The sequence below is a fragment of the Poecile atricapillus genome, chromosome 28 (assembly GCF_030490865.1).
Source record: "Poecile atricapillus isolate bPoeAtr1 chromosome 28, bPoeAtr1.hap1, whole genome shotgun sequence".
In the NCBI taxonomy this organism is placed as follows: domain Eukaryota; kingdom Metazoa; phylum Chordata; class Aves; order Passeriformes; family Paridae; genus Poecile; species Poecile atricapillus.
The window spans coordinates 5,707,939-5,732,639 of NC_081276.1; the positions used below are offsets into that span (position 1 = coordinate 5,707,939).

The 24,701-nt window shown below is 39.1% G+C and overlaps 1 protein-coding gene across 2 annotated transcripts; it reads left to right on the top strand.

Moving 5' to 3' along the window:
* SPPL2B (signal peptide peptidase like 2B) lies at positions 1-24,701 on the top strand. Of its 2 annotated transcripts, none has more exons than XM_058858312.1 (15): positions 1-159; positions 8,706-8,825; positions 10,968-11,150; positions 11,832-11,921; positions 12,289-12,428; positions 13,272-13,414; positions 14,213-14,309; positions 14,465-14,581; positions 16,045-16,126; positions 16,936-17,010; positions 17,147-17,209; positions 18,564-18,663; positions 19,603-19,680; positions 21,931-22,091; positions 23,083-24,701. In XM_058858312.1, the coding sequence occupies exons 1-15, from the start codon at positions 103-105 to the stop codon at positions 23,368-23,370; spliced, it is 1,794 nt and encodes a 597-aa protein (XP_058714295.1). In that variant the 5' UTR covers positions 1-102; the 3' UTR covers positions 23,371-24,701. The 2 variants fall into 2 exon arrangements, with proteins under 2 accessions (XP_058714295.1, XP_058714298.1); XM_058858315.1 differs by having other exon boundaries at positions 21,931-22,160; positions 23,083-23,217.

Below are 24,701 nucleotides of genomic sequence, written 5' to 3' on the forward strand. Positions count from 1 at the left end.
GCGCTGGGGCGGGACGTCCGGGGCGGGCTCTGGGTAGCCGGTGCGGAAGGGTCCGGCCCGGCCCAGGACGGAACAAAGCGTCGGCGACGCAGCAGGCCCAGCATGGCGGCGCGGCCGGCCCGGCTCCGCCTGTGGATGCTTCTGCATCTGCTGCCGCAGGTTAGTGACTGTGCCGGGCTGTGTGCTCCCCAAGCCACCCTCGGGCACTCTGGCTGAGGGCGGGGAGCCGCCCCGTGCGGGCTGTGCAGCGTGTCCGTGCCCGGAGCCTCCTCCCGCGGGCGCCCTGAGGTGCTGCAGTCGCCCTGCAGCAGGCCGGGGCCCAGCTGTCGCTGCAGGACGGCAGCGGAGTGCATGGGGCTGCCGGCCCTGCCCTCCGCGATTTGCAAGTGCCGATATATCTGTGGGTCTGGGGTTGTTTGAGACTTTTTTTATTCTTTCCGTACTAACTAGCGTTTTCTTCATAGTTCTTAAAACTTAGAGGCCCTGGTGGGCCCAGCCCAGTATCTTCGTAAGGCAGCCTCAGGGAGGGGAGCGCAGCCGAATCCCCAGGCTGGATCCCCGCAGGGACGACTCTGGGTTTATCCCGACTGACAGACTCCCTATGAGGAAGCATTGAGCAGAAGAGATTTCTGCTGACCCTGATGCTGTAGTTTATCTTGAGTCTTGTACTGTCATTACTAAAACATTAGTTTTGTGAGACACATTTCTGAGGGTGTGACAAACTAGGCATATAATCCTGATACAGGAGAGAGTAGATTTCTAGCAATTGTATTGTCTGGTACATAGCTTTTGCATTTTAAGTTCGGTATTTTGTATTCTAAAATTTTTGAAATGTCGTTTAATGTGTAATTTAAAATTCTTGACTGTTTAGTAAGTAATTTGGAGTGTACTGTGTCTTCTTGAATATTACAGGTGTAACATCTTAACAGGGAACTCTAATTTTTCCGTCTTCTCCGTCTGTCTCCTTACTGATTTCTTGCCAATAATCTTTAGTTACAGAATGGTCTGGTTGTCAGCTAACTTCTTTATTTCTGTATCATCCTTTTTTTCATCCATTATCTTTATCTTCATTATCTCTTCATTATGCTCTTGCATACTGCATGCATTTTGTCAGCTCCACTGATGCTTCAGAGGAACTGGTAGTGCCAGTGTAGGCCCCACAAATTAATAAGATTTAATTAACAAGATTAATTCGATTAAGAAATTAACAAGAACAAGTCAACGACTGGCATGGAGTCAGTTTGATCCATTGATGTGGGGAAGGTGAGAACATGGCAGTGCAGAAGGACAGCAGGTGAGATAGTCCACTGGTAGGTACTTGGAGATCTTGCCTTCAGCTCCATGCATTTCAGCACATTCCTTTCTGTAAGCATTTATACCAAATGCATATTTGTGCAGTGGAAGTGCTAACGTACTTGAGTAAGCTTGGGCAGTCTGGCCAGGATGCTGAAACAATCATGCTGCTGCAGTGAAAAGTGGATGTACTGTGTGCTGCCAATATGTTTCTGTTAGCCAAGCTGGCATTTTAAAATTTTTCTTGAATACCTCTTATTGTGCATTACTTCTGCATATCTTGTGTTTGCGCTTGGGATGGTTTTGGGTAGTACATCCTCTTTAGCGTGAGGCAAAGAAGAGTGCTGCACTCCTGGTGTGGTACCCCCATGATTAATGGCTGGAGTTATTCCAGGGCACAAAGCTGACAAGAGCTGCTGTATGCATTTGCTGTGTGCCAGCTGTACTCATTCTCAGTGCCTTACTCTTGCCTTAGTGAGCATATATCTTTGTCTCCCTCCTTGAAATAGGAAATGGAATTTTTTTGGGTTTTTTCCACATTTGCTTCTATATTCTCATTTAGGGAGAAGGATCTGCCTGGCTACTGAAACATGGGTCTTCCAAATCTGGGTCCTCATCTGGGAACACTTTAAGAGTGGTGTGATCTTATAGATCCAAGTACAATCTGCACTTAGATCTTGCTTTGGTATTTGAGTTTTCACATTTCGTTTAAGTTCCCATCCCTTCCAGGTGTGTTACCCTTCAGTTTCAGCAGCAACATGATATGTGAGCCTTTGAATAGTGACAAACATAGTAACATGATCTGCAGTGAGTGTGTTAGATCTAGCTAGCCTTCACTATAGCAGCTTTCAGCAGAATATATTGAATTGAAGTGATGGGTTTGTATTTTAAATTAGGGCAATCTATGATATGGGTCCAAAGAATTGGAAAGACTGTCTGAAATTCTGCATTAAGGTGGTGGCCGACAATTTAGTCTCCTGGAATTATTGCTTTATGAATATGTAGCTCTCTGCATTGTACAGTGTTTGTTGAAGGACTGTTTTATTTGTGTACAGTTTTGCTGCCTGCTGTTGTTGATCTCCAGATGGATCAGTGCAGTTCATGGGTAAGACTCACTCCAGCTCCTGGAAACTCTCACATTGTACCTGCTGTAAGATTAGCATATCTCATTAATTCCTTCTTCAAGGAACATAGCTCCCAGTGTCTGTGAAATCTCTCTGAGGTGTGGGTGACCAGGTCAGTTAACAGAGCTACTGAAAGCAGAAAAGGTGTGTAGGACATCCAGGTGAGTGTGGGGCCGGAGGCAGGGAGGAACAAACAAGACAGACATTAGGTTGGCTCAGTCGCTCACACTGAAGTTTCTTGAAATACAGATGAGATTAATTCTTCCTTTCCAGCTTTTTTGATCGTTTAACTTGCAAGTCCAGTGCTTGCCTGTGAGCTACATTAATTCACCCAAAAAAGACTTGCACAGCAAAAAAATACTGGGCAGTATTCTTCTCTTTTATGCATTAATCTGTGGAAGGCCCTGATGAGAGTCAGAGCCAACAAGTACACCCTTCTATTACCACAAACATTCGATTAGCTCGTTTGTCTATTAAATTCTGCCTTCAGAGAAAAACTTTTTCTAGGTTTGCAGCTTTATGGAAAACACTTCCTTTTGTGTTAATTTTGCACTATTGTGTGCTTTTTAAGCCATAGGATCAGTAAGAAGCAAATATTAAAATATACCTTATTATCACAGCAGCTGTTGTTTTTCTGTGTTTGGAAAAGGCTGGACTTGATATCCAAACAGTTGGAAAAGAGCCTTTGGGGTTGTAGGCACATTGTATAGGATCTGCACAAGAGATGACATTTTCTCCTGGGTTCTTTGAGGATATGAAGTGGTCTCTAGGAATAAGGAATCATCATAAATGTTGCCACTATGCCAGTGCATCAGCAGCACTTCTTTGAACTTTTGTTGTCTCATGCCTGCTGACATGAATAAAAACAAAACTGGATGCATCAAAGTGGATAAGAACAAACTTCAGAACTATGCTTTGAGATTCTAAGTGATCATAGCTTCATAAAAACATCTGTTCATCCACATTATCCACAGATTATATTCTCCACAGTTTTTAAAACTGTGTTCCCTCTTCTGCTTTTAGTCCTGCTCATATTGCCTTTAATTCCTGTCATGCTTCACTTTTATTTGGCTTTTGACACACAAATCCGCATAGCTTCTGAAATGTTTTGAGCACTTCACATTAGGAACCTTTTACTCCCTTAATATTTCTCTGAAGAAATATTAATATTAAATAGCACAGAAAGAAAAATTGTGTATAAATGTCTCCTGGATGCCTTTTAGGAATTATTCCTAAGTTCTAGTAATGGTTATATCCATGGAAATGTAGTAACACACCGTATACTTGTGTTCTAAAGATGTGTGCCATATATCTTATAGATGTAAAACTTTTAACTGTACAGCTTGATTGCTTCCTATATGCATAAAGCTGTTCAATTACAGGAGTTAGCTCCTGCAAAACTGCCTGAAGATTTTGGAGAGAATTGTACATGTAATATTCAAAACTAAGATACTCCATGTTTTGTTTGCTTATCTAAGCCCAAATAGACCATGTACAATAAGCAGGGAACATTACTTTGTTCTTGTCTTTCGTGTGTGATTGTATTTGCATCTCTGGTGCTTATTACTCTTGGAAGTCAAATTCAAGATAACTTCTAAATTCCTTGCTTCTGTTGAAAGTAGTTTAGGTGCTATAGTTGGATACCTGAGATATGAGTTAACAAGTCCACTACAGCAGGGAGTTTGAGTTCTTGTTTCCTTACAGCATATGCACAGTTAGTGTCTCCCTTTCTCCACAGATATCTTCAAAACTTGCACTGTGCTCTAGTGGCTTTACTCTGCACTGAGCTAATCGGTGTGACCTCCCATATCAGCATGCTTCAGGACAAATGTCATTTGTTCTAAAGGACTTAGTTAACACTAATGTTATAAAAAAGGGAAAAAGTCGCTGCCTATGTTAACAAAGACCATTTACATGCAGAAGAGTTAATATAAAAATCTCTGCCTCCTGTATACTTTTACAATGACATTTCTTTACTGCTTTGCTGACATCTTGCAGCAGAATGCCATCATTGCCTCTGGGTACACTATGTGTGTTAAAGAGCATTTTTTTACAATGTGGGTGGTAGAACTCTGGCACAGGTTGTCCAAAGAGGAAGTGGGTGTCCTGTCCCTAAAAGTGTTCAAGACCAGGTTGAACAATGTTTGGTCTACTTGAAGATTTCCCAGCCCATTGCCAAGGGTTTGGACAAGGTGACCTTTAAAGCTCCCTTCCAACCCAAACCATTCTGTCATTCTCAAAAGTTTTCCAAAAAGTATCTTTTTACCCTGTCTCCTAGGGGTGCATAGTAACTTCTGTGTAATAGGGTTTGAAATAAAGAGGGAGAAATAAGAGTGGTGAACTCTTTTAATGGATTTTTGAACAAGCATGTTAAGATACGACATTGTTGCTGACTCCAGTCATCTTTAGCATCTTGTTAATCAGCTGCTACATGAAAAAACAGATGTGTTAGGTGTATTTGTAAGAGTGTAACTGCATAATTATCAAATCATTGGCTTGTTTAGGTTATGAATGTTAAACTAGATGCTGACTAATTAGTCTGTCACAACTTTCTAATTAGTAGCAGCGATGGTTAGGCATATAATGTTATATTTCTTTCCAGAATGAAGTTTCATCAATTATGGTAGGCACAAAGTAATTTCCTTGGGAAAAGCTAAAGCAGAGCAATAGAGCAATTAAACATATCTTCAGTCAATTACTTCAGTTTTGCTTGAGTGCTGGACAGAAGAAAGAGAGAAGGAAGAATGTAAAAGAAGGAGTTGGGTGTATGGGTAGAGAGAGACATATGATACAAAGGTGGATGGTAGAAAGATAAGATGATTGCAGGGATTGGTTGGTTGGCTTGAGGGGGTTTTGGTTGGTTTTGAACCTGCTGCTTGTTGTGAACTGATGGTCTTGTCCTCATCCTGTGTCCTGGGGTTACTAATGGATGACAGTGTTCCATTGGAAACCAAATGTGTGACTAGTTCAGATGAGAATCAGATCATTTATTGTACATGTTTCAGATATTTTATATATGTTTTTAAACAAACTTCCAAGTGCTAAGTGCTAGTAAGGATTAGTGAATGTCCTCAATAAAATGGGGAAACTTCCCATTACAATAGGAAACAAATGCTCTGGGAACACAAAAATGGTAATAGGAAGAATCCAGTCACATTAACAGTATTTGGTATTCCTAAGGACTAGATTTCCAAATCAGTGGGCTGAAATAGTATTTTGAGACTGCTACATTTAATACGTGGTCAATTTTTTCCTGACTGTCTAATAGCTTATAGGAAGCTAAAATACAGATATGATTTGCATTTGCTCTCAGCATCACCCTTTTATAATTTATTACCAGACAGCATGACTTGAAAATTGAAATTGCTCTGTAAGAGCACTGTGAGGCTCTAAAGCAGCAACTGAAGATCAGCAAGACTCCCCTTCAAAAAGAAGCATTGATCTGGATTTGTATAATTGAATTACATTTTAAAAGTAAGGTTTTGTCCTGCTTTCTGAGCACTACTTTTGTATCTTAATATATTTTTATCTGAAGCATCAAAATTTTTTTGCAGCAGCTGATCAGATCTTAGTCTGAAATGTAATTCTTAATGTGTTGATGTTTAAATCTGACCAGATGGTCACAGAACGTATATGGGCAAACTTCACACTGAGGAGCTGATGTTCAGTATTTTGCATAAAGGAAAGACTTCAGAACTTTTTCAATGAGTGGAGATGGTGCCTGATAGTCCTCCCAAGACAGAGCCTGCAATCCCAGTGCTGCTGCTGATGGCTGATTCTTAAAGTGATGCTCTGATGCCTTCTTGTGCAAGCAAGGACAAGAGCCTCTTGTCAGAGAGAGAAGCATTGCAAGGGGCCTGTTTGCCACTTAGAAATGACCAGGAGGGTTTATTTCAGAACACTTAGAACAGTACAAACAGACCTCATGATATACTTTGTGTTTCTTCAACCATTTCCAAGATCAGGGAGGATTTACGATTATTTTGGCTCAGTTAATATGAGAATGAAGTCACCACTAATTAGAGTTAAAACCACCACTAGTGACAGGGAAGTTGTAGGTACTTCCACTGGTGTTTTGTTTGTCTCCCTACATTCTGATTCCCTGGGTAAACATCTACTAGGACTTGGGGTACAAACAAACAACTGCATTAACTCCACAAAAGTACTTTATTTTGCAGGTTATGTATATTCATACATACATACAGACAGACATATGTGTATATGTGTGTGTATGTATATATATATATATATGTGTATATATAGTCTTGTAGGTGATTTTGGTTCAGCTTTTGGGGTGGAAGATGAGGAATATACCTAGTACTCACAAAATTGTGTCACTATACACAGGGAAGGGAAGGATAGGAGTAGACATATAAAATGACAGACCTCATCGTGAAGAATAAGATTTGTGAAAAGGTCTGTGTTAAAGAAGTGTTTGCTAGTACCTACTTTTGAGTCCCTAGATCTTTCAGTTTTGCTGGGAAGTGGCTTGGTACAATCTGACATAACTAAAATTATGAGGAAATTACTGTGTTTGCTGTATTTTTTTTTTTTTTTTTTTCAGGGATGGGAAGCTGGAAGTATTTGTGTTAAAATTAGCACATCTTGCAGTTAGATGTAGTGTGAGCAGTTCACTGAACAAGCAGGTTACATACTGTGTATCACAACTCAGATGTCTAAAGTTGGTAGATTTGCTGCGTGTTACTGTTTATTTTTGCTGTAGTTCTTGTTCTCTTTTTCCTTGTTACTACAAGATCTGAGTTATATTATCTCAGTTTCCAGGAGTTCTTCAGGAGAATTCTAACAGGTACATGATGCAAAAGATAGCTAACCTCCTTTTAAAAATGAATGTGAAATGCTGTGGATATGGAATATCTCTTTTTTGAATAATCTGCCTGGTTGTGACCCCTTCCGAACCTCTTGGGCATCTATTCACTGGATGAACAGGGTGAGAAACAGAGAAGGCTTTGACAGTCTGCACACTGTTCAGCAGTAGCTAAAACATTAGTTTGTTATCAGCATTGTTTTGGGCACTAAACTAAAACTCTGCGCCATACCAGCTGCTATAAAGAAAATTGACTCCATCCCAGCCAGACCCAGGGCATGCCTTTAAATATGAATCTTACATATGTAATCTTCACTACTTGCAGATGTTGGAGTTTTGACAACAGTGACAACTAGTCTTTGAAGCAGTGATAAGTAAATGCAGTAGGTAGACTTGAGAGTCTATATGTGCTGCCTAGGACAGAAAAAGAGCTGCTGCTGCTGCTGCTGCTGCTGCTGCTGCTGTGGGGTCTTGCCACATCTTCACCAAAGGTGTCCAAGGTTGAGTTTTGGAATTATGCAGATCTAGAATTGATAATTATTTCAGGCTGTACTTTCAGGAGTTGCTGTCTTACTCACAGAATCATGAAATGGTTTGACTGGGAAGATACCTTAGAGATCATCTAGTTCCAGGCCCCTGATGTTGGGTGGGCTAGGCCAGGCTGTTCAAAGCCACATCCAACCTGGCCTTGAACACTTCTAGGGATGGGGCAACCCACTGCTCTGGGCACCCTGTGCCATGGCCTCACCATCCTCACAGCCAACAATTCCTTCCCAATATCCCATCCAGCCCTGTCCTCTGGCACTGGGAGCCATTCCCTGTGTCCTGTCCCTCCAGGCCTTGTCCCCAGTCCCTCTCCAGCTCTCCTGGAGCCCCTTTAGGCCCTGCAAGGGGCTCTGAGCTCTCCCTGGAGCCTTCTCCTCTCCAGGTGAGCACCCCCAGCTCTCCCAGCCTGGCTCTAGACCAGAGGGGCTCCAGCCCTTGGAGCATCTCCATGGTCTCCTCTGGACTGGCTCCAGCAGCTCCACGTCCTCCTGATGTTGGGGGCCCCAGAGCTAAACAGTGCTCCGAGTTTCATATCTGTTCTGCCATAGTCCAGCTTCTTTCCCTTTCTATGGTTATAAACATATGTGCACCAATCTAGCTGTGTTGTTTGAGGTTCACTTTTTTGTTTGTTGGGTTTGGTTTTTTTCCTTTAAACATATCCAGTATTGTTACATTTGATTCTTTGACCAATTGCTGTGTACCATGGAATTTGCCTAATGTATCTGAGGTCTTTCTTTGAAGCATGTTGGAAATAATAGCAAATTCCACTGTACTCCCTGCACAGATACGGAAACTTTGTAGACTCTTTTGTTTTTCTTTAAAAATACAAAGCAGGCCGATCAACAGCAAGTTACTCCCTTCACTTCTGATATTTTATGTAACCTAAAGTTCTTGTGAAATTTTTGTTACGTTTTCAGGTGTACTGTGAGTATGGGATGGTACATGTCCTTTCAGAGAAGGGGAGCAACAAAGGAAAAGACTACTGCATTCTCTTCAACTCTCAGTGGGCCCATTTGCCACATGATCTGGGTAAAGCTGTAAGTACCTAGCTAACTGATGACAAAAAATGCATAAAAAATGCCTGTGTTGCAAGGAAACTTCTGATTTCTTACTTGGATTAGTAGAATTTGAAGCAACTGCTTTGTTTGCTCTGCTTAGAAAATATTTTTTCTCTTAAGATCAGTGGATTAGGATTGGATGGCAATGCGTATTTCCTGGCATTGTGCAGAGATAATGACTATTGCTGTTCAAAACAAAAATACTCCTTTTCAATTATGTGATCAATGAAATTAAAATGGCACATGTCTGTACTTGCAAAGGAGTTTTTGTACATCAGCATGATACAAGAAGATACAACGTGCCTTTTCTTATATAGCGAACTGTGGCCTTTAGTGCTTTCTCATTGTCAAGTGTAAGGTTAAGTAGTCTTAAACTGTGTCAAGCTTTTGCTGCATTATCCAAAGTTGTATGAGCTGAAAATTTAGTAAATTCTTCACTGCTTTCTATGAGAAAAAGTACTACTTTCTATGAGAAAAAGTTACTGGCACTGAATGATGAAATCAGCAAATGCACTTTGAATGAGCTACTAATGGGGAAAGATGTAGTTGACTGATACTTGGTTCATTTTATTCAGCCAGCTGAGTGCCCCACTGAATTTTTAGAGTTCCTTACCAGTGTATGGTCTCAAGTTACTTCTGGTGGGTTTATTGCAACTGTACCTTAGTCCTTAGATACATCAATAGTTGTCTTTGCCTTGTATAGACTCATCTTGAGAGTCTATAAACTATAGTCTATAGACAAGCTGCACTTGCCCTGTCTGTGTAATGTGAATCAGCACATGCATGACTGACTGTGGTACTTATGAGAGTTGGGGACTGTACTGTAGACACTTTGTTTAAATCAGTCTCATAAAAATTCACTAGCGTCATATCTCAGTAACTCTGCAGGAGCCAATGTAATCCAGAATAGCTTGCACAGACACTTGGGTAGTGTATCCTATATCCCTTGCCTGTCCCTGTCTCCTTCCTTGGTTCTTTCCTGCTTTTCCCCTCTTTCACATTCTTGCTCCTCCTCCTTCAGTACTCCAGCAGTATAGTTCATTAACTGAGGCAATGCAGTGCACCACTCTGAGCTCACACTGCATCTGTGTTGTGCCCTGTGCCCTGAAACTTGGACAACCAGGAAGTGTGGGTAGGAGCATTTCACTGTCTCTAGAGGTCAGGCTGGAGACAGAAGTTTTCTGAAAAAGGTTGAAGCTACTGACAACCTGACACTTCCTTTCCCTCCTAAAACAGTAGAGTCCATTACACAGGTATTATATATCATGTACCTGTGGATTTCTAATACAAACTGTTCCATGTATCATTTTTTCAGGTTAAAACTTCATCTTGACTCTTCTCAAGTCTAACAGCTTACCTCAGCAAGGCCTGACACTTCTCTTAGCACAGCTTGGTTGTTTGGTAGATAATTACAGATTTCAGGTAACTTGCAAGTAGAACTGGGCAAAGATGCTGGTGGTTGTTTAGATTTTGCAAGAAACAATTTGTGCCAGTGTAATTTCTAAAACCTTGAAGTGTCTTTGGGATTTTCTGTTGAAACACACCAGATGAGATGCATTTGGGCCTGTGGAGGGCCAAAACTAAAGAACTGGGACAGCCTTGCAATGTCTCTGGATCACAAGTGGTGAGAGAAGTAGCTTAGTAGTCAGGTGCTTGGGATGCAAAATTCAGGTCACTGAATACAGTAGGTTTCAACATGGAAGTTTTTTGCCTATGCTTCTGTACATTTCTCCAGCCTGTGTTTTGGTTTCTAGCTGTTCATATCCTCCATCATCTCAGCCTGCCACTCTGTCACCCCAGAAAAGATAAAAGCTTGCTGTACTCCTCCCACAACCTGGCTGTGTGCATCAGAACAGCAACAGTGCTGAAGAAAGTAAATGCAAGTGAAGGTCATATCCCAGATTTTATTACCAGTGGAATTCTGTACAAGGTGAAACAAGGCAGGACCCTACATAATAGAGAAGGCAGCACTTTTTCAGCATTCATGTTGCTCTGAGAATAGTCTACCACTCCATTACTGGGAAGTTTTGAATTACTCTTTGGAAACTCTGGCTTCTGCTCATGACTTCTTTTATTATTTCATGTTACATATATGTATTTAACTAATTTATTTTTTTTCAGTCACTCTTGCAACTGCAGGATCAGACAGCATCTGTTTTGTGTTCTCCTTCTGATGTACCTGATGGGGGATTTAATAATCAAATACCCATGGTGATGCGAGGAAATTGCACCTTCTATGAAAAAGTGAGGCTTGCTCAGATAAATGGGGCTCGTGGTCTGCTGATTGTTAGTAGAGAGAGACTGGTAAGTTGCTTTTTTTCTTCCTATGCTGCTGATACTCCTCTGATATTGTCTTCAGTGCACATTGCTGGTATTTGATGTTCCTCTTTAAAGTAAATAATTCATGTGTGTTCCTGCATGTACATACCTTGCATAGTTATATGTGGAAACCATACGTCTGATGGAAGAATGAATGAAACAAGAGTCATTCATTTAAATAGGAGGAGTTGGCATGGAGCTCATGTGACATTCAAGTTAAGGAACTACCCTTGTTCTGAATGAAACACTGGAGTCAAAGGATGAAGTTGGTTTGTGACTCCATCATACTACCATACTGAATCTAGTACATTAGATTCAGCTGGAGCATCAACAGCATGATTTTTGTAAAATGAGTAGTTTTGAAAATAAAATTAGTAGGTTTGAGTCCTGGTAAATACTAGAGGCACACATCAGTCATAAACCCATGAGCCTGATGTGCAAAAGATACTGCTTGAAATTTGGTTGCTATATTTTGCTGTTACAGTCTTACATTACTTCTGTTTTACTGGGAACAGGCATATATTTTGACTCTTAGCTGTCCTTAAGTTCCCTTCTAGAATATTTTTCAAATTAGCAGGAACAGAACTTGCAGCTTCAACCCTTTTGAAGGAGTAGAAATATTTGCAGAAATAAACATATGCTTACCTGGTTTGAACTGTCTTTCAGGTTCCTCCTGGAGGTAATAGGAGTCAGTATGAAGAGATTGATATTCCTGTGGCTCTGCTTAGCTATACTGATATGTTAGATATTGGCAAGGTAAACTTGATACTAAAAGCTCTCATTTATATTATGTCATGTCAGTGAGTCACTGCTCAACAGTATTAAGCTTAAAGTATAAAGCACCTTAAGAGCTTTGACTATGTAGAGAATGTATTTATGAAGATTGCATTATTGTGTTTTGGAAAAAAATCAAATCTCTCAGGACGATATTTCTCATCTTTGGAATAAAATCAAAATACAGCCTGGTGCTGGAAATAAATATCACTAATAGAAGAGCCAATAGATGGCTCTTATGTGTCTGTAACAAAGCCTGATTCTGAGGTTGCTTGTGAAAATTAAATAAGTGAACCTTTGCTAAGGTGGCTTTTTGGATGTCCTTCCTAACTACTATTTACCTCCACAGAGTTTTGGCAGCTCAGTAAAAGGAGCAATGTATGCACCAAATGAGCCTGTGCTGGACTACAACATGGTGATAATCTTTGTCATGGCCGTAGGGACTGTTGCAATTGGAGGCTACTGGGCAGGAAGCAGAGATGTTAAAAAGTGAGTAACTGAATGCAGTATACCAGTTTTCCTGTATTTTTTACAGAAAGAAAAATAGATGGTGTTTATGTAAGCATCACCTGGCAGATCTGCTAGTGAGGTTAGGATTAGGAGGCTCTGTAGCCAGAATGAGAAAATGCTGATGTGATGTTTGAAAGGCCCTGAGCCTTGCATTGGTTTGGTCACTGTAGGAAATCATCAGAGTATAAATGGAATGCAGATCATGTTAGGATTTTGCCATGTTAAAAGACCAAACATTTGAAAAGCTCAGAAAGAAAATGATTTAGTAATAGGCTTCCTGTTCAGGCTTTAGCAAAAATTCTCTACAAAAATACTTTGTAAAAAATAATAAAAAAATTGCTTTTATTGGTATACAAACCAAATTTGTATACCAACACAATTTGGCAAACCAAATTGATTTGATGGCTAACATAAACTATGTTTTTTATCAATTATTAAAGGAAATTTTATGGTTACTTTTTGTCAGCAGGTGGGATTGGGAGAAGGAGGTCATTCTGCCACAGTTACTTCCAACATTTATTTTGTATACACAACCTGATTGAAGGATTTCTTCTGAAGTTAGCAAATTATTCTCAGTTGAGTTTTTGAAATGAAATACTACTCTAGATAAATTAACACAGCAGTTAGGTAGTTCCTGGGTTATGCATTGCATTACAGCTGATGTTCATACATCCATGGAAAATGTGGTGTTAGACTGACTTGAGTGGAAATCAAAGCAGGCATTGGTATTCTGATGCGTTTTCAACCCCTTCCAAGATTCGACATCCTTGTGTATTTTGTTGCAGAAGGAATGAACTGATGATAGCCATGTTACTCTTTCAGGAGGTACATGAAGCACAAGCGTGATGATGGGGCGGAGAAACATGATGATGAAACAGTGGATGTGACTCCCATAATGATCTGTGTGTTTGTAGTGATGTGCTGCTCAATGCTCGTCCTCCTTTATTTCTTCTATGACCACTTAGGTACTCCTAAGGTTGTGTTTATATTGATGAATCTTCAATATCACAAAGCTGACATCACTCAAAGAACATTTTATTGTGAGAATAGTAATGAATCATCTCTCTTCTGTTACATGTCTTCATCCCAATATGATTTAAAATAATGATTTAAAATACTGTAAGAGAACTCACTGAGTAGATTTCTAATCCTTCTTTTTGTGAGGTTGGTCATAAATCTTCTTTCAAACATTAAAGCTATTAAGTAGATACAGACTTAGTATTTTCCACCTTTTATATTTTTTAAAGGTGTTCTCAGATCTAATTTTTTTTATCTTTATAAAGATTATAATTTTCTATTGATCTCTCATCGGATTGACAAAAAAAATATGAGTGCCTAATGCTTCTTTGTATTTCTGAGGAAGTAGTGAAACATGCATCCCATCTGTGTTGGTTCATTTTGCTACTTAGTGATTTTAATATTCCCTTATAATGCTCCTGTATGTTCATAAAGAGAAGATAAATGCTTCACCATGGGTTGCCTTTGAAGCTTATGACTTACTTTAAAAAGATTAGGATAGAAGTTTTGATTTGTTTAAGTAGGCATTGCATAAAGTACACCTGAGTAAAAGGAGCTAGAATTAGATACTTAAAGAGCATGACTCTAATCAATTCTTTGAAGTCTCTGAATTTAGCTTTCTCTATTGAAATTTAAGCCTTATTTCTCATTTAGTCTTATTAACTATTTGTTCTTTATTCAGCCAGGATACAAAAAAAGCATCTCTTGCCTTATCCTACTTGGACTTAATACTTTTTTCCCCTCAGTCTATGTTATAATAGGAATATTCTGCCTGGCTGCCTCGATTGGTCTTTACAGTTGTCTGTCTCCCTTTGTAAGAAGATTCCCCTTGGGAAAGTGTAGGTATGTGGCAACTTTGAAAATTTTAATAGGAAACTTGAGTTTTTATACTTTTGGGTTGGTGTGGGGTTTAAAAGGTGGCTTAATGCTTCAAAATGTTTATAAAGGAAGAGTCTATCTACATAGACAACTGTAGCTTTGGTGTGTTTCTTTTTCAGAATCCCAGACAACAACTTGCCTTATTTTCACAAGCGTCCCCAGGTCCGGATGTTGCTCTTGGCAGTATTTTGTATCTCTGTCAGTGTAGTCTGGGGAATCTTCAGAAATGAAGATCAGTAAGTGTACATTTTAGTTTCTGTACTAAAAATTGTAATATGCTTTATAGTGTAAGCAACTGACATTCACAGAAGTCTACATGTATCCAGAAATTAGGAATGGCAGGAAAAAGAAGTAGAGACAGGCAGAAATTCTTAGTTGTTCCTTATGTACTTTATCTTTTTCTTGTTCATTTAAATTACAGAAAACTGTCTCTTGTTAAGCTTGAATTTCTCTGAGTTCCAGTCAGTATTCTGATCTCTTTAACTTAAGACAGCTTTTCAGAAGTGATATGGAAAGTTGGACACAAGTTGTCCAGCTTATTTCTTCATGAGAATAAGAGCTGGTAAGATTGTCAGATCTTTAGTTTCTCTCAGCTTTCATGTATGAGTCAGTAATTCTCTATATCCGGTGTTGCTGTAGTACCAAGCTGTAGCATGTTCTTACCACTTTTGTTAGAGGTGGATCTTTTATGGAGTGTTGTGTTTTAATTTTTGTTTGGGGTTTTTTACCTCCTATCTCACTCCCAGATATTCCAATTTCCCCATGTATGGCATGATGAGCACTATTGTGTTCATCTTCTTGATTCCTCTATTCACTGTTGGAACTGAAATGCTGGCTTGTGTTTCTGATGATGATGCCAAAGATGTGTGACTTGTGCTTTGAACACATATTACTGCTTTTGTGGGATCTGTGTTCTGTGTGGATCATCCAATGACAGAACTCAAATCCTGGAATCATCAACTCTGAAAGACCTTTTAGAGAGATAAGTGTCAGACTGAGGAGTACAATGTACTATAGAGATGTTCCAACCTGCAATATTTAGGACTAGGAAATCCATTTTCTGCCTCAGAGCTGAAGTGGGCCTGGGTGTCTCCTGCACAAAGCTCCATCAGGAAGTACACAGGTATTGGTCCAACAGCATCATCTCTCATTGTACCTAGACAATAGCAATTTTTTTAGTACTATCTCAGATCCTACTTCTCTTTGACCCAAGCAGTTGAGAGTAAAGTGAAGAGCACTTCTATACTCAACTTGCAAAACAAAATTGAAAAATGGGCCCAGCTGTAAATTTGCCTCATGCACACAAGGGTGCATATACCTATACACAGGACAAAGGACCCCAGCATTTCCCATTTTGGTATCCACTGACATCATTCAGCCAGTTTTCAGTCTACCTCACTGCTCATTCAGCTTTTATTTCATCAGTTTCTCTGTGAGAATTTTAGAGAAGATTGAAAGCCTTACTGAAGTCTAGATAGACACTATTGCACAGTTCTTCCCTTGTCTCCCAGGCACTTCTTTGTGGAAGGTTATCAGGTTGATGAAGAACAACTTTGCATTTGCAAATTCATGCTGACAACAGTGTCAGTTTTAAGCAAGTACTTTGAATTAAGGGGGTTTTTTTTGTCCGTAATGAGGACAAGGTTTGGTCTGCTTTTCCTGCTGTTTCCTGCAAAAGTGTTACTCTTCTCTTTTTAAGGTGGGCCTGGGTTCTGCAAGACGCTTTAGGAATTGCTTTCTGTCTTTACATGTTGAAAACAATTCGCCTGCCTACATTTAAGGTATGAAAGTTAAAGAGAAGTTAAAGACTTGAAGAAGAAAGTTAAAGAGAAGTTTGCATGTATGTGTTTGAACAGAGTCACTTATAATGGAGTATATTTCCCTGGAAATGCACTTCCATTCATATGTAGCATGTTAAAAAGGGATGTTAGGAGTATAATGAAGACCAATAAGTGGCATGTGATTGTTCTGTAGATTCTGTAGAGTGTTGACTCATAAATCACACACCACCCATTTATTTATGTATTTGGTGTTTGGGTATTTTGTTGGGATTTTTTTTTGTTTGTTTTGATTTTGTTTTTCAGATTGACATACAACTAATGCATCAATCTAGTGGTTTTTTTGAAGTCTTTCTGACCTTAGTCAGTATCTTAAGACAAAAAGTCAGTATTAGTCATTTAGTTGCCCTTTAACCAGCTCTTCAAACTCTTGTTTCAAATTATCTTCACCTCTAAGTTTGTATAGACTGATGGTAAGAGGATGTATAATGTTTCAAGCTATGCCTGACATCCTCCAGGGCAGAGCTTCTTCATATTTCCCAGTAAATTGAAATGGCACCATTTCCAGATTTTACATGATAAAGAATTTTGGGCACTAACATGTAATTTTGTGTTTAAGAATTACTTTCTTTTATATGGTGCATGCAAGACTGTATTCTTCCATCTAGAATATTTAGGAATTAAGAAAAATATGTGAATGACTTGTTTTGATCCTTGTTAGCTTTTTCTTTGAATAGCCTTCTAATTATTAATTCTTTGCTGTTTGCTAATGCATAGTGTGTAAATACCAAATATCTTGTCTCTTCCTTCAGGGTTGTACCTTGCTCCTCCTGGTTCTTTTTGTGTATGATGTATTCTTTGTATTTATCACACCTTTTCTAACAAAGGTAAGTAAGATGCTTCTCTACTGCCTGCTGCCCACAGAGCAAAGTGTAATGACTTGTTTCTCTGTGTGTTCCTAAATGATCCCAGAGCTGCTAAGTGAAGTGCTGATTTACAGTTTTCTCATTTTTTTTCCTTTAGACTGGGGAGAGTATAATGGTGGAGGTGGCTGCGGGCCCATCTGATTCTGCCACTCATGAAAAGGTACTTCATGTTGCTGAAAATCTGGCACTAACTTTCAACTGCTACACTTTTAACTTCTGTAAAATTCAAGACCACAAAGCTGAAATGAAGATGCCAGTCTGAAAAGAGTTTAATGTGGAAATAAGTGCTCATGAATGTTTATTCTGGAGGGGCAAAGCAGACTTGTGGTTCATCACACCAGCTTTGGTTTTCCTTCACCTTTTTTTGACAGGGTTTCAATATAAGAAAGCTGGTTAGCTCAGCTTCACAAAAACGTGACCACATCTGTAAATATTAACTTGCTACTAATTAAGCATAAGCATCTTTTCCTAAAGAGATAAAACATATAATCAGTCTGTCTCTTCCCCCTCCTTCCCTTTTTTGACATTTGCTTTATGAAAAGCTGAGACTATAGGTAAAGGAGAGAAACACAAATTGGAGACAGAAGAAAACAGAAGCCAGTTAAGTGGGTTTGCACCGTGGGACAGCAGCCAATTGCCTGAACACCTTACAAGATGTGGCTGACTCAGGGAGGAAAGTATGTGAGATGTAGGAGACAGTGAGATATAGTGAACAAAACAAAAAAATTAATCTGTAGGAAAACCTGGTTTTGTTAATTCAAGGATTAATTGGATCTATTTCAGCAATGAATGTGATAGTGTCAACAACAAAGAAAATAATTGTTTCCAGGACAATTGGATCAATCCATACAGTCCATACTAATTTCTTTGACTTCTTTTGTTCTTCTCTCCTGTACCTTTAGTACCCTTTTGGATTCAACTTTACGCACAGAATGAATTGTATAAAACAGTAATGAACGTGTAAATATATAAAATTATTTTGGCACTAATATGAGAAAAGAAAAAAGAAAATAAAGCTTCTTTAATGTACTATAAAGAGAATACAGGTTTGCAATGAACCATTGCATACTGTGCCTCATGTTGCAAATCATGTAATAAATAGGAACACCAGGGGCAGGGAAGAGTCTTTAAAGTAATTTGAAAAATGACTTTTTAAAATTATTCATGTCTTGGTCTTTTGAGACTTTTATTGCACCCAGGTAAGGGAACTGTATAAATTATTATTTCTTATGCATGTTGCAGCTTACCTAAATTTTGTACATACCTGCAGCTAAAACAGAGTTGATACCCAATTGTATTTGAAGACTTTGAAATTTAACATAGCGTTTAGAAAGTATTTCATCACTCCTGTCTTAAATGCATTTTGTTAATTGTCAGTAATATTGTATGTAATGAATGTATAAAAAGATACATTTGCTGTATTTGAAGCCTGCAGTTTGAGTACAACAGGAACAAGTTCTGGTAGGTAGCCGTCACTATGCTTGTCATAATACATGTGTCTCTCTCATTCCAAGCTCCCAATGGTCCTGAAGGTTCCACGGCTGAATTCCTCACCATTGGCTCTATGTGACAGGCCTTTTTCTCTCCTAGGATTCGGAGACATTTTAGTTCCAGGTATTGTTCAGCATGTTAAGAATTTTACATGTTGCATTGTCATATTAGTTTATTCCTCTTGTACTCCTGCTTCAAGTGGTAGGTTTGATTTGACTACTATAAACCTGATAAATCTTCAAGGGTAGCGCTATTCAAGCACCATTCACCTTTTCAACAAGAAAAATGGACATTAATCTTATGGTTCAGTTTCACATGCAGTGATATCAGGCAGTGTAGAGAAACTGCAGGAGTTGATTTAGCAACTGATTCTATACTGTAAAGCATTTTTAATAGTGTAGTCATAGAGGAAATTACTTGTCCATTTGCACACGGTTTAAGTACAGTTGCCTGACTACTTAAACCTTCCTGTTAGTGACATCCAGTATTTCTACTACACCTTCTCTAAAAATTGATTTTAGATAGTATGTAAAACTATCCCTGCTATCACTGCAGGTGAAAAAATTATGCGCCTTCTGACTTTCAAATTTCTTCTCAGGAATCATTAGTTTACTTTCTTTTATTTTGGGAAATATGAACTCTGTCATCCCCATTAGTCTCCCCTCCTGCCCCCAGCCTGCAACAGTCATAGTCATTAACCATAAAATTCTACTGTCTTCAGTATCAGCTGAGCTTTCTCTTGCTCTTGTTGTGAACACTGTATTTTTTCAAAAGTTTAGTAGGGATGGGGTGACATTTTTATCTATGATCTGTATGTTTGTAGCTGTTTATTTTACTTTTGGAGTGCTTCCAACACATGGGGCTTGTGCCACTGGCTAACTGGTTTGTAAATTGTGCAGCCTCCTATATATGTTGTCATGGTGCTTAAACACAGGATGCCAAGGAAGTTTTTTTGGGGGGAAAAGAGTTCTTGAAAGTTCCTAGCTGGTTTATGGTTTTGTGTTTATGATGAAGTGTGTGACTACGTTGAAATAATATTGTAACTGTTCTTTCTTTTCCTAGGCTTACTGGTAGCCTATTGCCATAGATTTGATATTCAGGTGCAGTCATCCAGAGTCTATTTTGTAGCCTGCACAATAGGTATGTACCACAGTGCCACCTGAACACAAGACCTACAGGAGTGGCTCCCTCACAGTCTTGCATGGCATAGTTTGGGGGTTTTATCCTGTTCCTCATTTTATTATTAAACAGAAATATTTAGCAAAGTGCTTTCAAGGCTTGATCTTCCATCACCAAACTAGCTGATGTTGCTTTTCTGAGCTGTTTTGTCTGCCTTACCTAAGGGGAGCTTCTTGTTACCATGGCTGCCAAAGGTCTCAGTCTACCTTGTAGTTACACTATCTTTGCATGTGCTCAGCTGCTTGTTGTGGTTTCTAGATTCATGAATCTTTGATTGATTGTGTATGAGAATTCAGGTTCAGGGATATCATCCTTTAACTTTGTTCTTAGTTTCTTGTCTATTCTAAAAATCCATAACCTATGATGTAGGGAATTTTATTATGATGATTATAACACCTCTAAAGTTTTCTTCTTTAGTTTGTGAAATCCACAGAGTTCTGTGCCATGAACTTAAATGCTACTGATGAATAGGTTCTGACACATTCCTGTTGTCTTTCTTACAATGTACTTCTGCTAGCAAAGATTTCTAATGCTTGCAGTAAATTTCATGAGAAATTGTCATGAACAGCTTCTTTAGAAATTATTTTGAAAAAATAGTTAGGTTCATGGACACTTCTAGCAGGGGTAGAGAGATGCTTTTATTGATGTTCCAGATCATTGTTTTCATATATAGTAAAACAAAGTTGTTTTCTTATCTGGTACTTTAAAAATGTGTTTGCAGAAATAAGAAAATGTTGTATTGATAAAGACTCAGCAGTATGCTATTGCAGCACTGAGAGTGAGCCACGTACAGGGCTGAGTTAGCAAGATGGAGTCAGCAGTCGTGAGAGGAGTGATTATTCCTCTCAGTTTGTCACTTAAGACGGAGTTAACCAGGATCCCTGGTGCCAGACAGACATTGACATACTGGAGTAAATCCAGTGGAGACCATCAGGATGGCAGAAGACTGGAGCACAGAGTTGTAAAAAGAAGAGAAGGCAAAGAGGAGATTCTGTTGCTGTCCACAGCTACCTAATGGGAGACTGCAGAAAGGACAGAGAGACTTTTCTTACAGGTGTGCACATAACATGTGAGGCAATGGATTTAAATCACAATAAGAAATATTTTAACTAGATATAAGGAACTCTCAGTAATAACAGAGTATGCCCCCCCACCCCCCCCCCCCCCCCAAAAAAAAGTAGCTTTTTCAGGAACTGTAAAGAGTTTTTGATTATTCCAGTCACAGTCCTCTGAGATCAGCAAGTCTAGCCTGTCCCCCAGCACTGCCAATCCCACCTCTATTCCCCAGGTGAACATCCATACATCTTTTAAATCCCTGCAGGGATAGGTACTCCACCACTGCTCTGGGCAGCTGTACCAGGACTGGAAAACCCTTCTGGGGAGGAAGGTCTGCCCAATATCCTCTCGTCCTGTCCCTTGTTCCCTGGGAGCCCGCCTGACTGTACTCTCCTGTCAGGAAGTTGTGGAGAGTGAGAAGGTCCCCCCTGAGCCTCCTTTTCACCAGGCTGAGTCACCCCCAGCTCCTTATGCTGGGTCTTTCTGATCCACCCTCAGCTGCTTCTCTCAGACCCTTCCCCAGCTCTGTTCCTTCCTCTGGACAGCCCCTCAATGTCTTTCTTGACCTTCTGAAGAAAAATCTGGATCTGAAGAAAAAGTTGGATTAACATAATTGTCTTAAAAATGGAATTGAAAATAATTACATTATGAGATCCAAGCTGCTTCTGTTTTACTAAATAAATTTTGCCACGTTTATGCAGAAATTAAATTGAAAGTAACAAAAACATATATCCTAGAGCAGACTGGCTTTTTTTTAGTTGCGTGGCAGGATAGTAAGAGACAGCCAAAGCCAACCCAAACAAGAAGCACATTATAAAGGTCAAAATATTTGTCTGTATCTGCTGAATTCATAAATATAACATGAGGGACAATATTTCATATATTTATTTTGCTTAAGGTAATTATTTAATCGCATAATATAGATTAGGCCAATCACACTACTTTTACATATTATTATCAATAGGAAAACTGTAGTACTCCTATTATTTACATGGTGTAAATAATGCTTCTCTCTAGAGGCCTGAAAAACTTCCGGAGATGTTTTAAGTGTTGATTGAAAAAAGTTCCAGTGAGAATGCTTCTTTAGCCAGTTATTTAGGTGTCCTTGAGCAAAGCTCTGAGTAACTGGTTTTTGCTGGGTTTGTTTTCTTCCAGCTTATGGCATAGGCCTTCTTGTGACCTTTGTTGCCTTGGCACTGATGCAGATGGGCCAGCCTGCTCTCCTCTACCTGGTGCCCTGTACTCTCCTCACCAGCTTCGTGGTGGCCCTTTGGAGAAGGGAGCTTGCCATGTTCTGGACGGGCAGCGGCTTTGCGGTGAATACCAGTTTGATATGAGTGTCTTCAGGAAATACTAATGTTATAAAAAACCTAACTATAATTAAAGTTGAGTAAAATACTGCAGTATTATCACACAAAGATTTTGGTTTTGCTTGATTGTTTCCTTTTTTACATACTTTTTTTTTTGCCTCTGTAAAGTTTTCTGGTTTTTGCAGTGTTTGTGGCCACTTAAATTAGAGTAGTGAAAAGTAAAGTAGACCTTGTCTATCCTTGATTCTGCCAAAATGTTACTTGTTTGATCTCTCTTGGAAGTATCAGTAGTAGTAAAAAGTTTCAATCGTATATAAAATGTGGGGTTTAGTACTGTATAAATTATACCCTTAAAATATTTTCTTCATATTTTTTCATAGCTTACTCTTTATGAAATGTAGAAGTGTAGTTCAGTATAGTAAATTATCATCTTGTTTCATTGTGCTGCAAGTGCAATTAGCTTGATTCAAAAAGGAATAATTTCTATCATGATGCAAGATTTTTCTTTTTGTATTCTTACTAGAAGGCCAAATCTATCAAGCTAGAGGTTCCCCCAGTGAATTTTATTTTATTTTATTATTCAACTATTTGTGATAATCTTCACAAACTTCTACTATAGAAATTAATTTAATTGTTAGAGAAATATTTGAGTTCATCTGAAATGTTATGTAAAAGTTGCTAGTTCTTTACACTGATAGTAAAGGTGAGCAGAACTGGACAGTGGCCAAGGACCAAGTGCCTGTTGCTGCCTCATCAGCAGAGTACATCTGAAACTGGTGAGGAACAATCACTCAGAAAGCAAACACTTTTCTGAAAGGAAAAATTCCCCTGGTGTCCTGTAAAACACAAAGGATAACTGTATGCATCTGTCCACTGCTGGAGAATGATAATAGTTGATGGACTTTTAATCTTCATCTTATGTGTGACCCTTATCTCGGATAACTGGACACATTAGTTCTTGTTTTCCACCATTTTGACTGTGATCTTCCATTTACAGAAAGACCTACCTCAGCCTCCTGTGGTGATAGCTCCAGTCAACTGCCCTCAGCTTCCCAAAGACAGCAGTGTACCAGCCTCTCAACAAGACGCAGAGCAAATGACCAATCCCACCCTCCACGTGAAGGAGCTGCACAGCTCTGCCTCGACTGAAGAGGGATTGGCTGATACCAGCACAAAGACAGATCAGTCAGAAATCTCTATTGCCCACAGTGAGGAACCAACTGCTCAGAATAAGGATGACCTTGAAAGCAAATGCCTAAATGCAGAACAAAACCAGTTGGAATAAGTGATGTGATAAGAACTCCTTCTTTCCCTTACAAACATATCTATATAAAACCAGTATGTATTCAGGACTGATTTAGTAGGGTTTGCTTTCTTTGAGGAACCTCAGTAGGAGTCTGATCATCAAATCCAACAAGGAATGTTCTGTCTCCAGCTTTGGTACAGCTATATATTTAAAACATCTTTCTGAAATATGGTGCTTTCCAGGAGTTCTGATGTGTGGGTTTCAATGATCACTGTTAGTGAATGCCTTTGACCATTTGTTCCATTTGCATTATAGCAGGGTAGCATCAGGAGTCTATTTACTCAGTTCTCGGTGCTTGTGTGGCTGTTATGCTGCTTTACCATGGTGTAGGTTAACACAGAGGAAGAGCATTGAACAAGTCTGCTACAATGCTTACTTGAGAGAAACATGGTCTCTTTTTACTTTTTTTTGGCACTTTCCCTATTGTCACCATTTACTTTACTTCTCCTGACTTTTCAAAGCCATTGATATAATGGAATGCATTATTATAAACTGACATTCAGAAAATGCAGAGAATGGTTAAATTATCATTACTCCAAAAGGCTTTATGCTACCATGGTGCATTAAATGCATCTTTTAACTTTTGTCTTTGTTTTTACTTCTAGGTACCTGGGCTACTAGTCTAGTTTAAAAGGCAGGGTGAGTAGAGCTCCAGGAAGCTTTCTAGGCATTCATGTGAACTCTAAGGGCTCTGATAATAAGCAGGGTTCGTCACTGCCTGGAAGCAAACGTATATTAGGAATGTTTAGAAATAATATATAAGCCAAATAGGTAAAAAAAAAAATTAGGTAGTAGCACTATACTAAGCTTAACAGGCAGTTAAATGTTAAAGGCAGGAAAATGTTAAAGCGCAAATGTTCGTATGTTTGGGGCTTTGAGCTTCTATTTGTTATTCATTCAAGGAACATAGTTGTGATTTCTGATTCTGAAGAAAATAGTTTGTTTTTTCGTTCCCAGTGGAGCACATACGATGCTAGAGACAGTTGTGATTTAAAAGCTACTTGCTGCTCAGTAACTTACCAACTGCCTGAGTCATGTTTTGTCTTTTTCTCAAGAGCAGCCAAAGCATAGTCTGTCAGGTTCTGGAATGAGCCTGGGAGCTCACCTGTTATTTTGCATCTCTTGCTACATTGTGAAGGAATTTGTGAATTTAAAAATTTTTGAGTGCAGCTGGTCTTACTTCATATTCCAGAAATTGTGTGTTTTCCTGTATAACCTGATTGAGTCTTTTATGCATCACCTTTTGTACCTGGAAAGATGATGGGATTTGTGTGTTACTTGTCCATCTAAGTATATTCGGCTTTATCAGA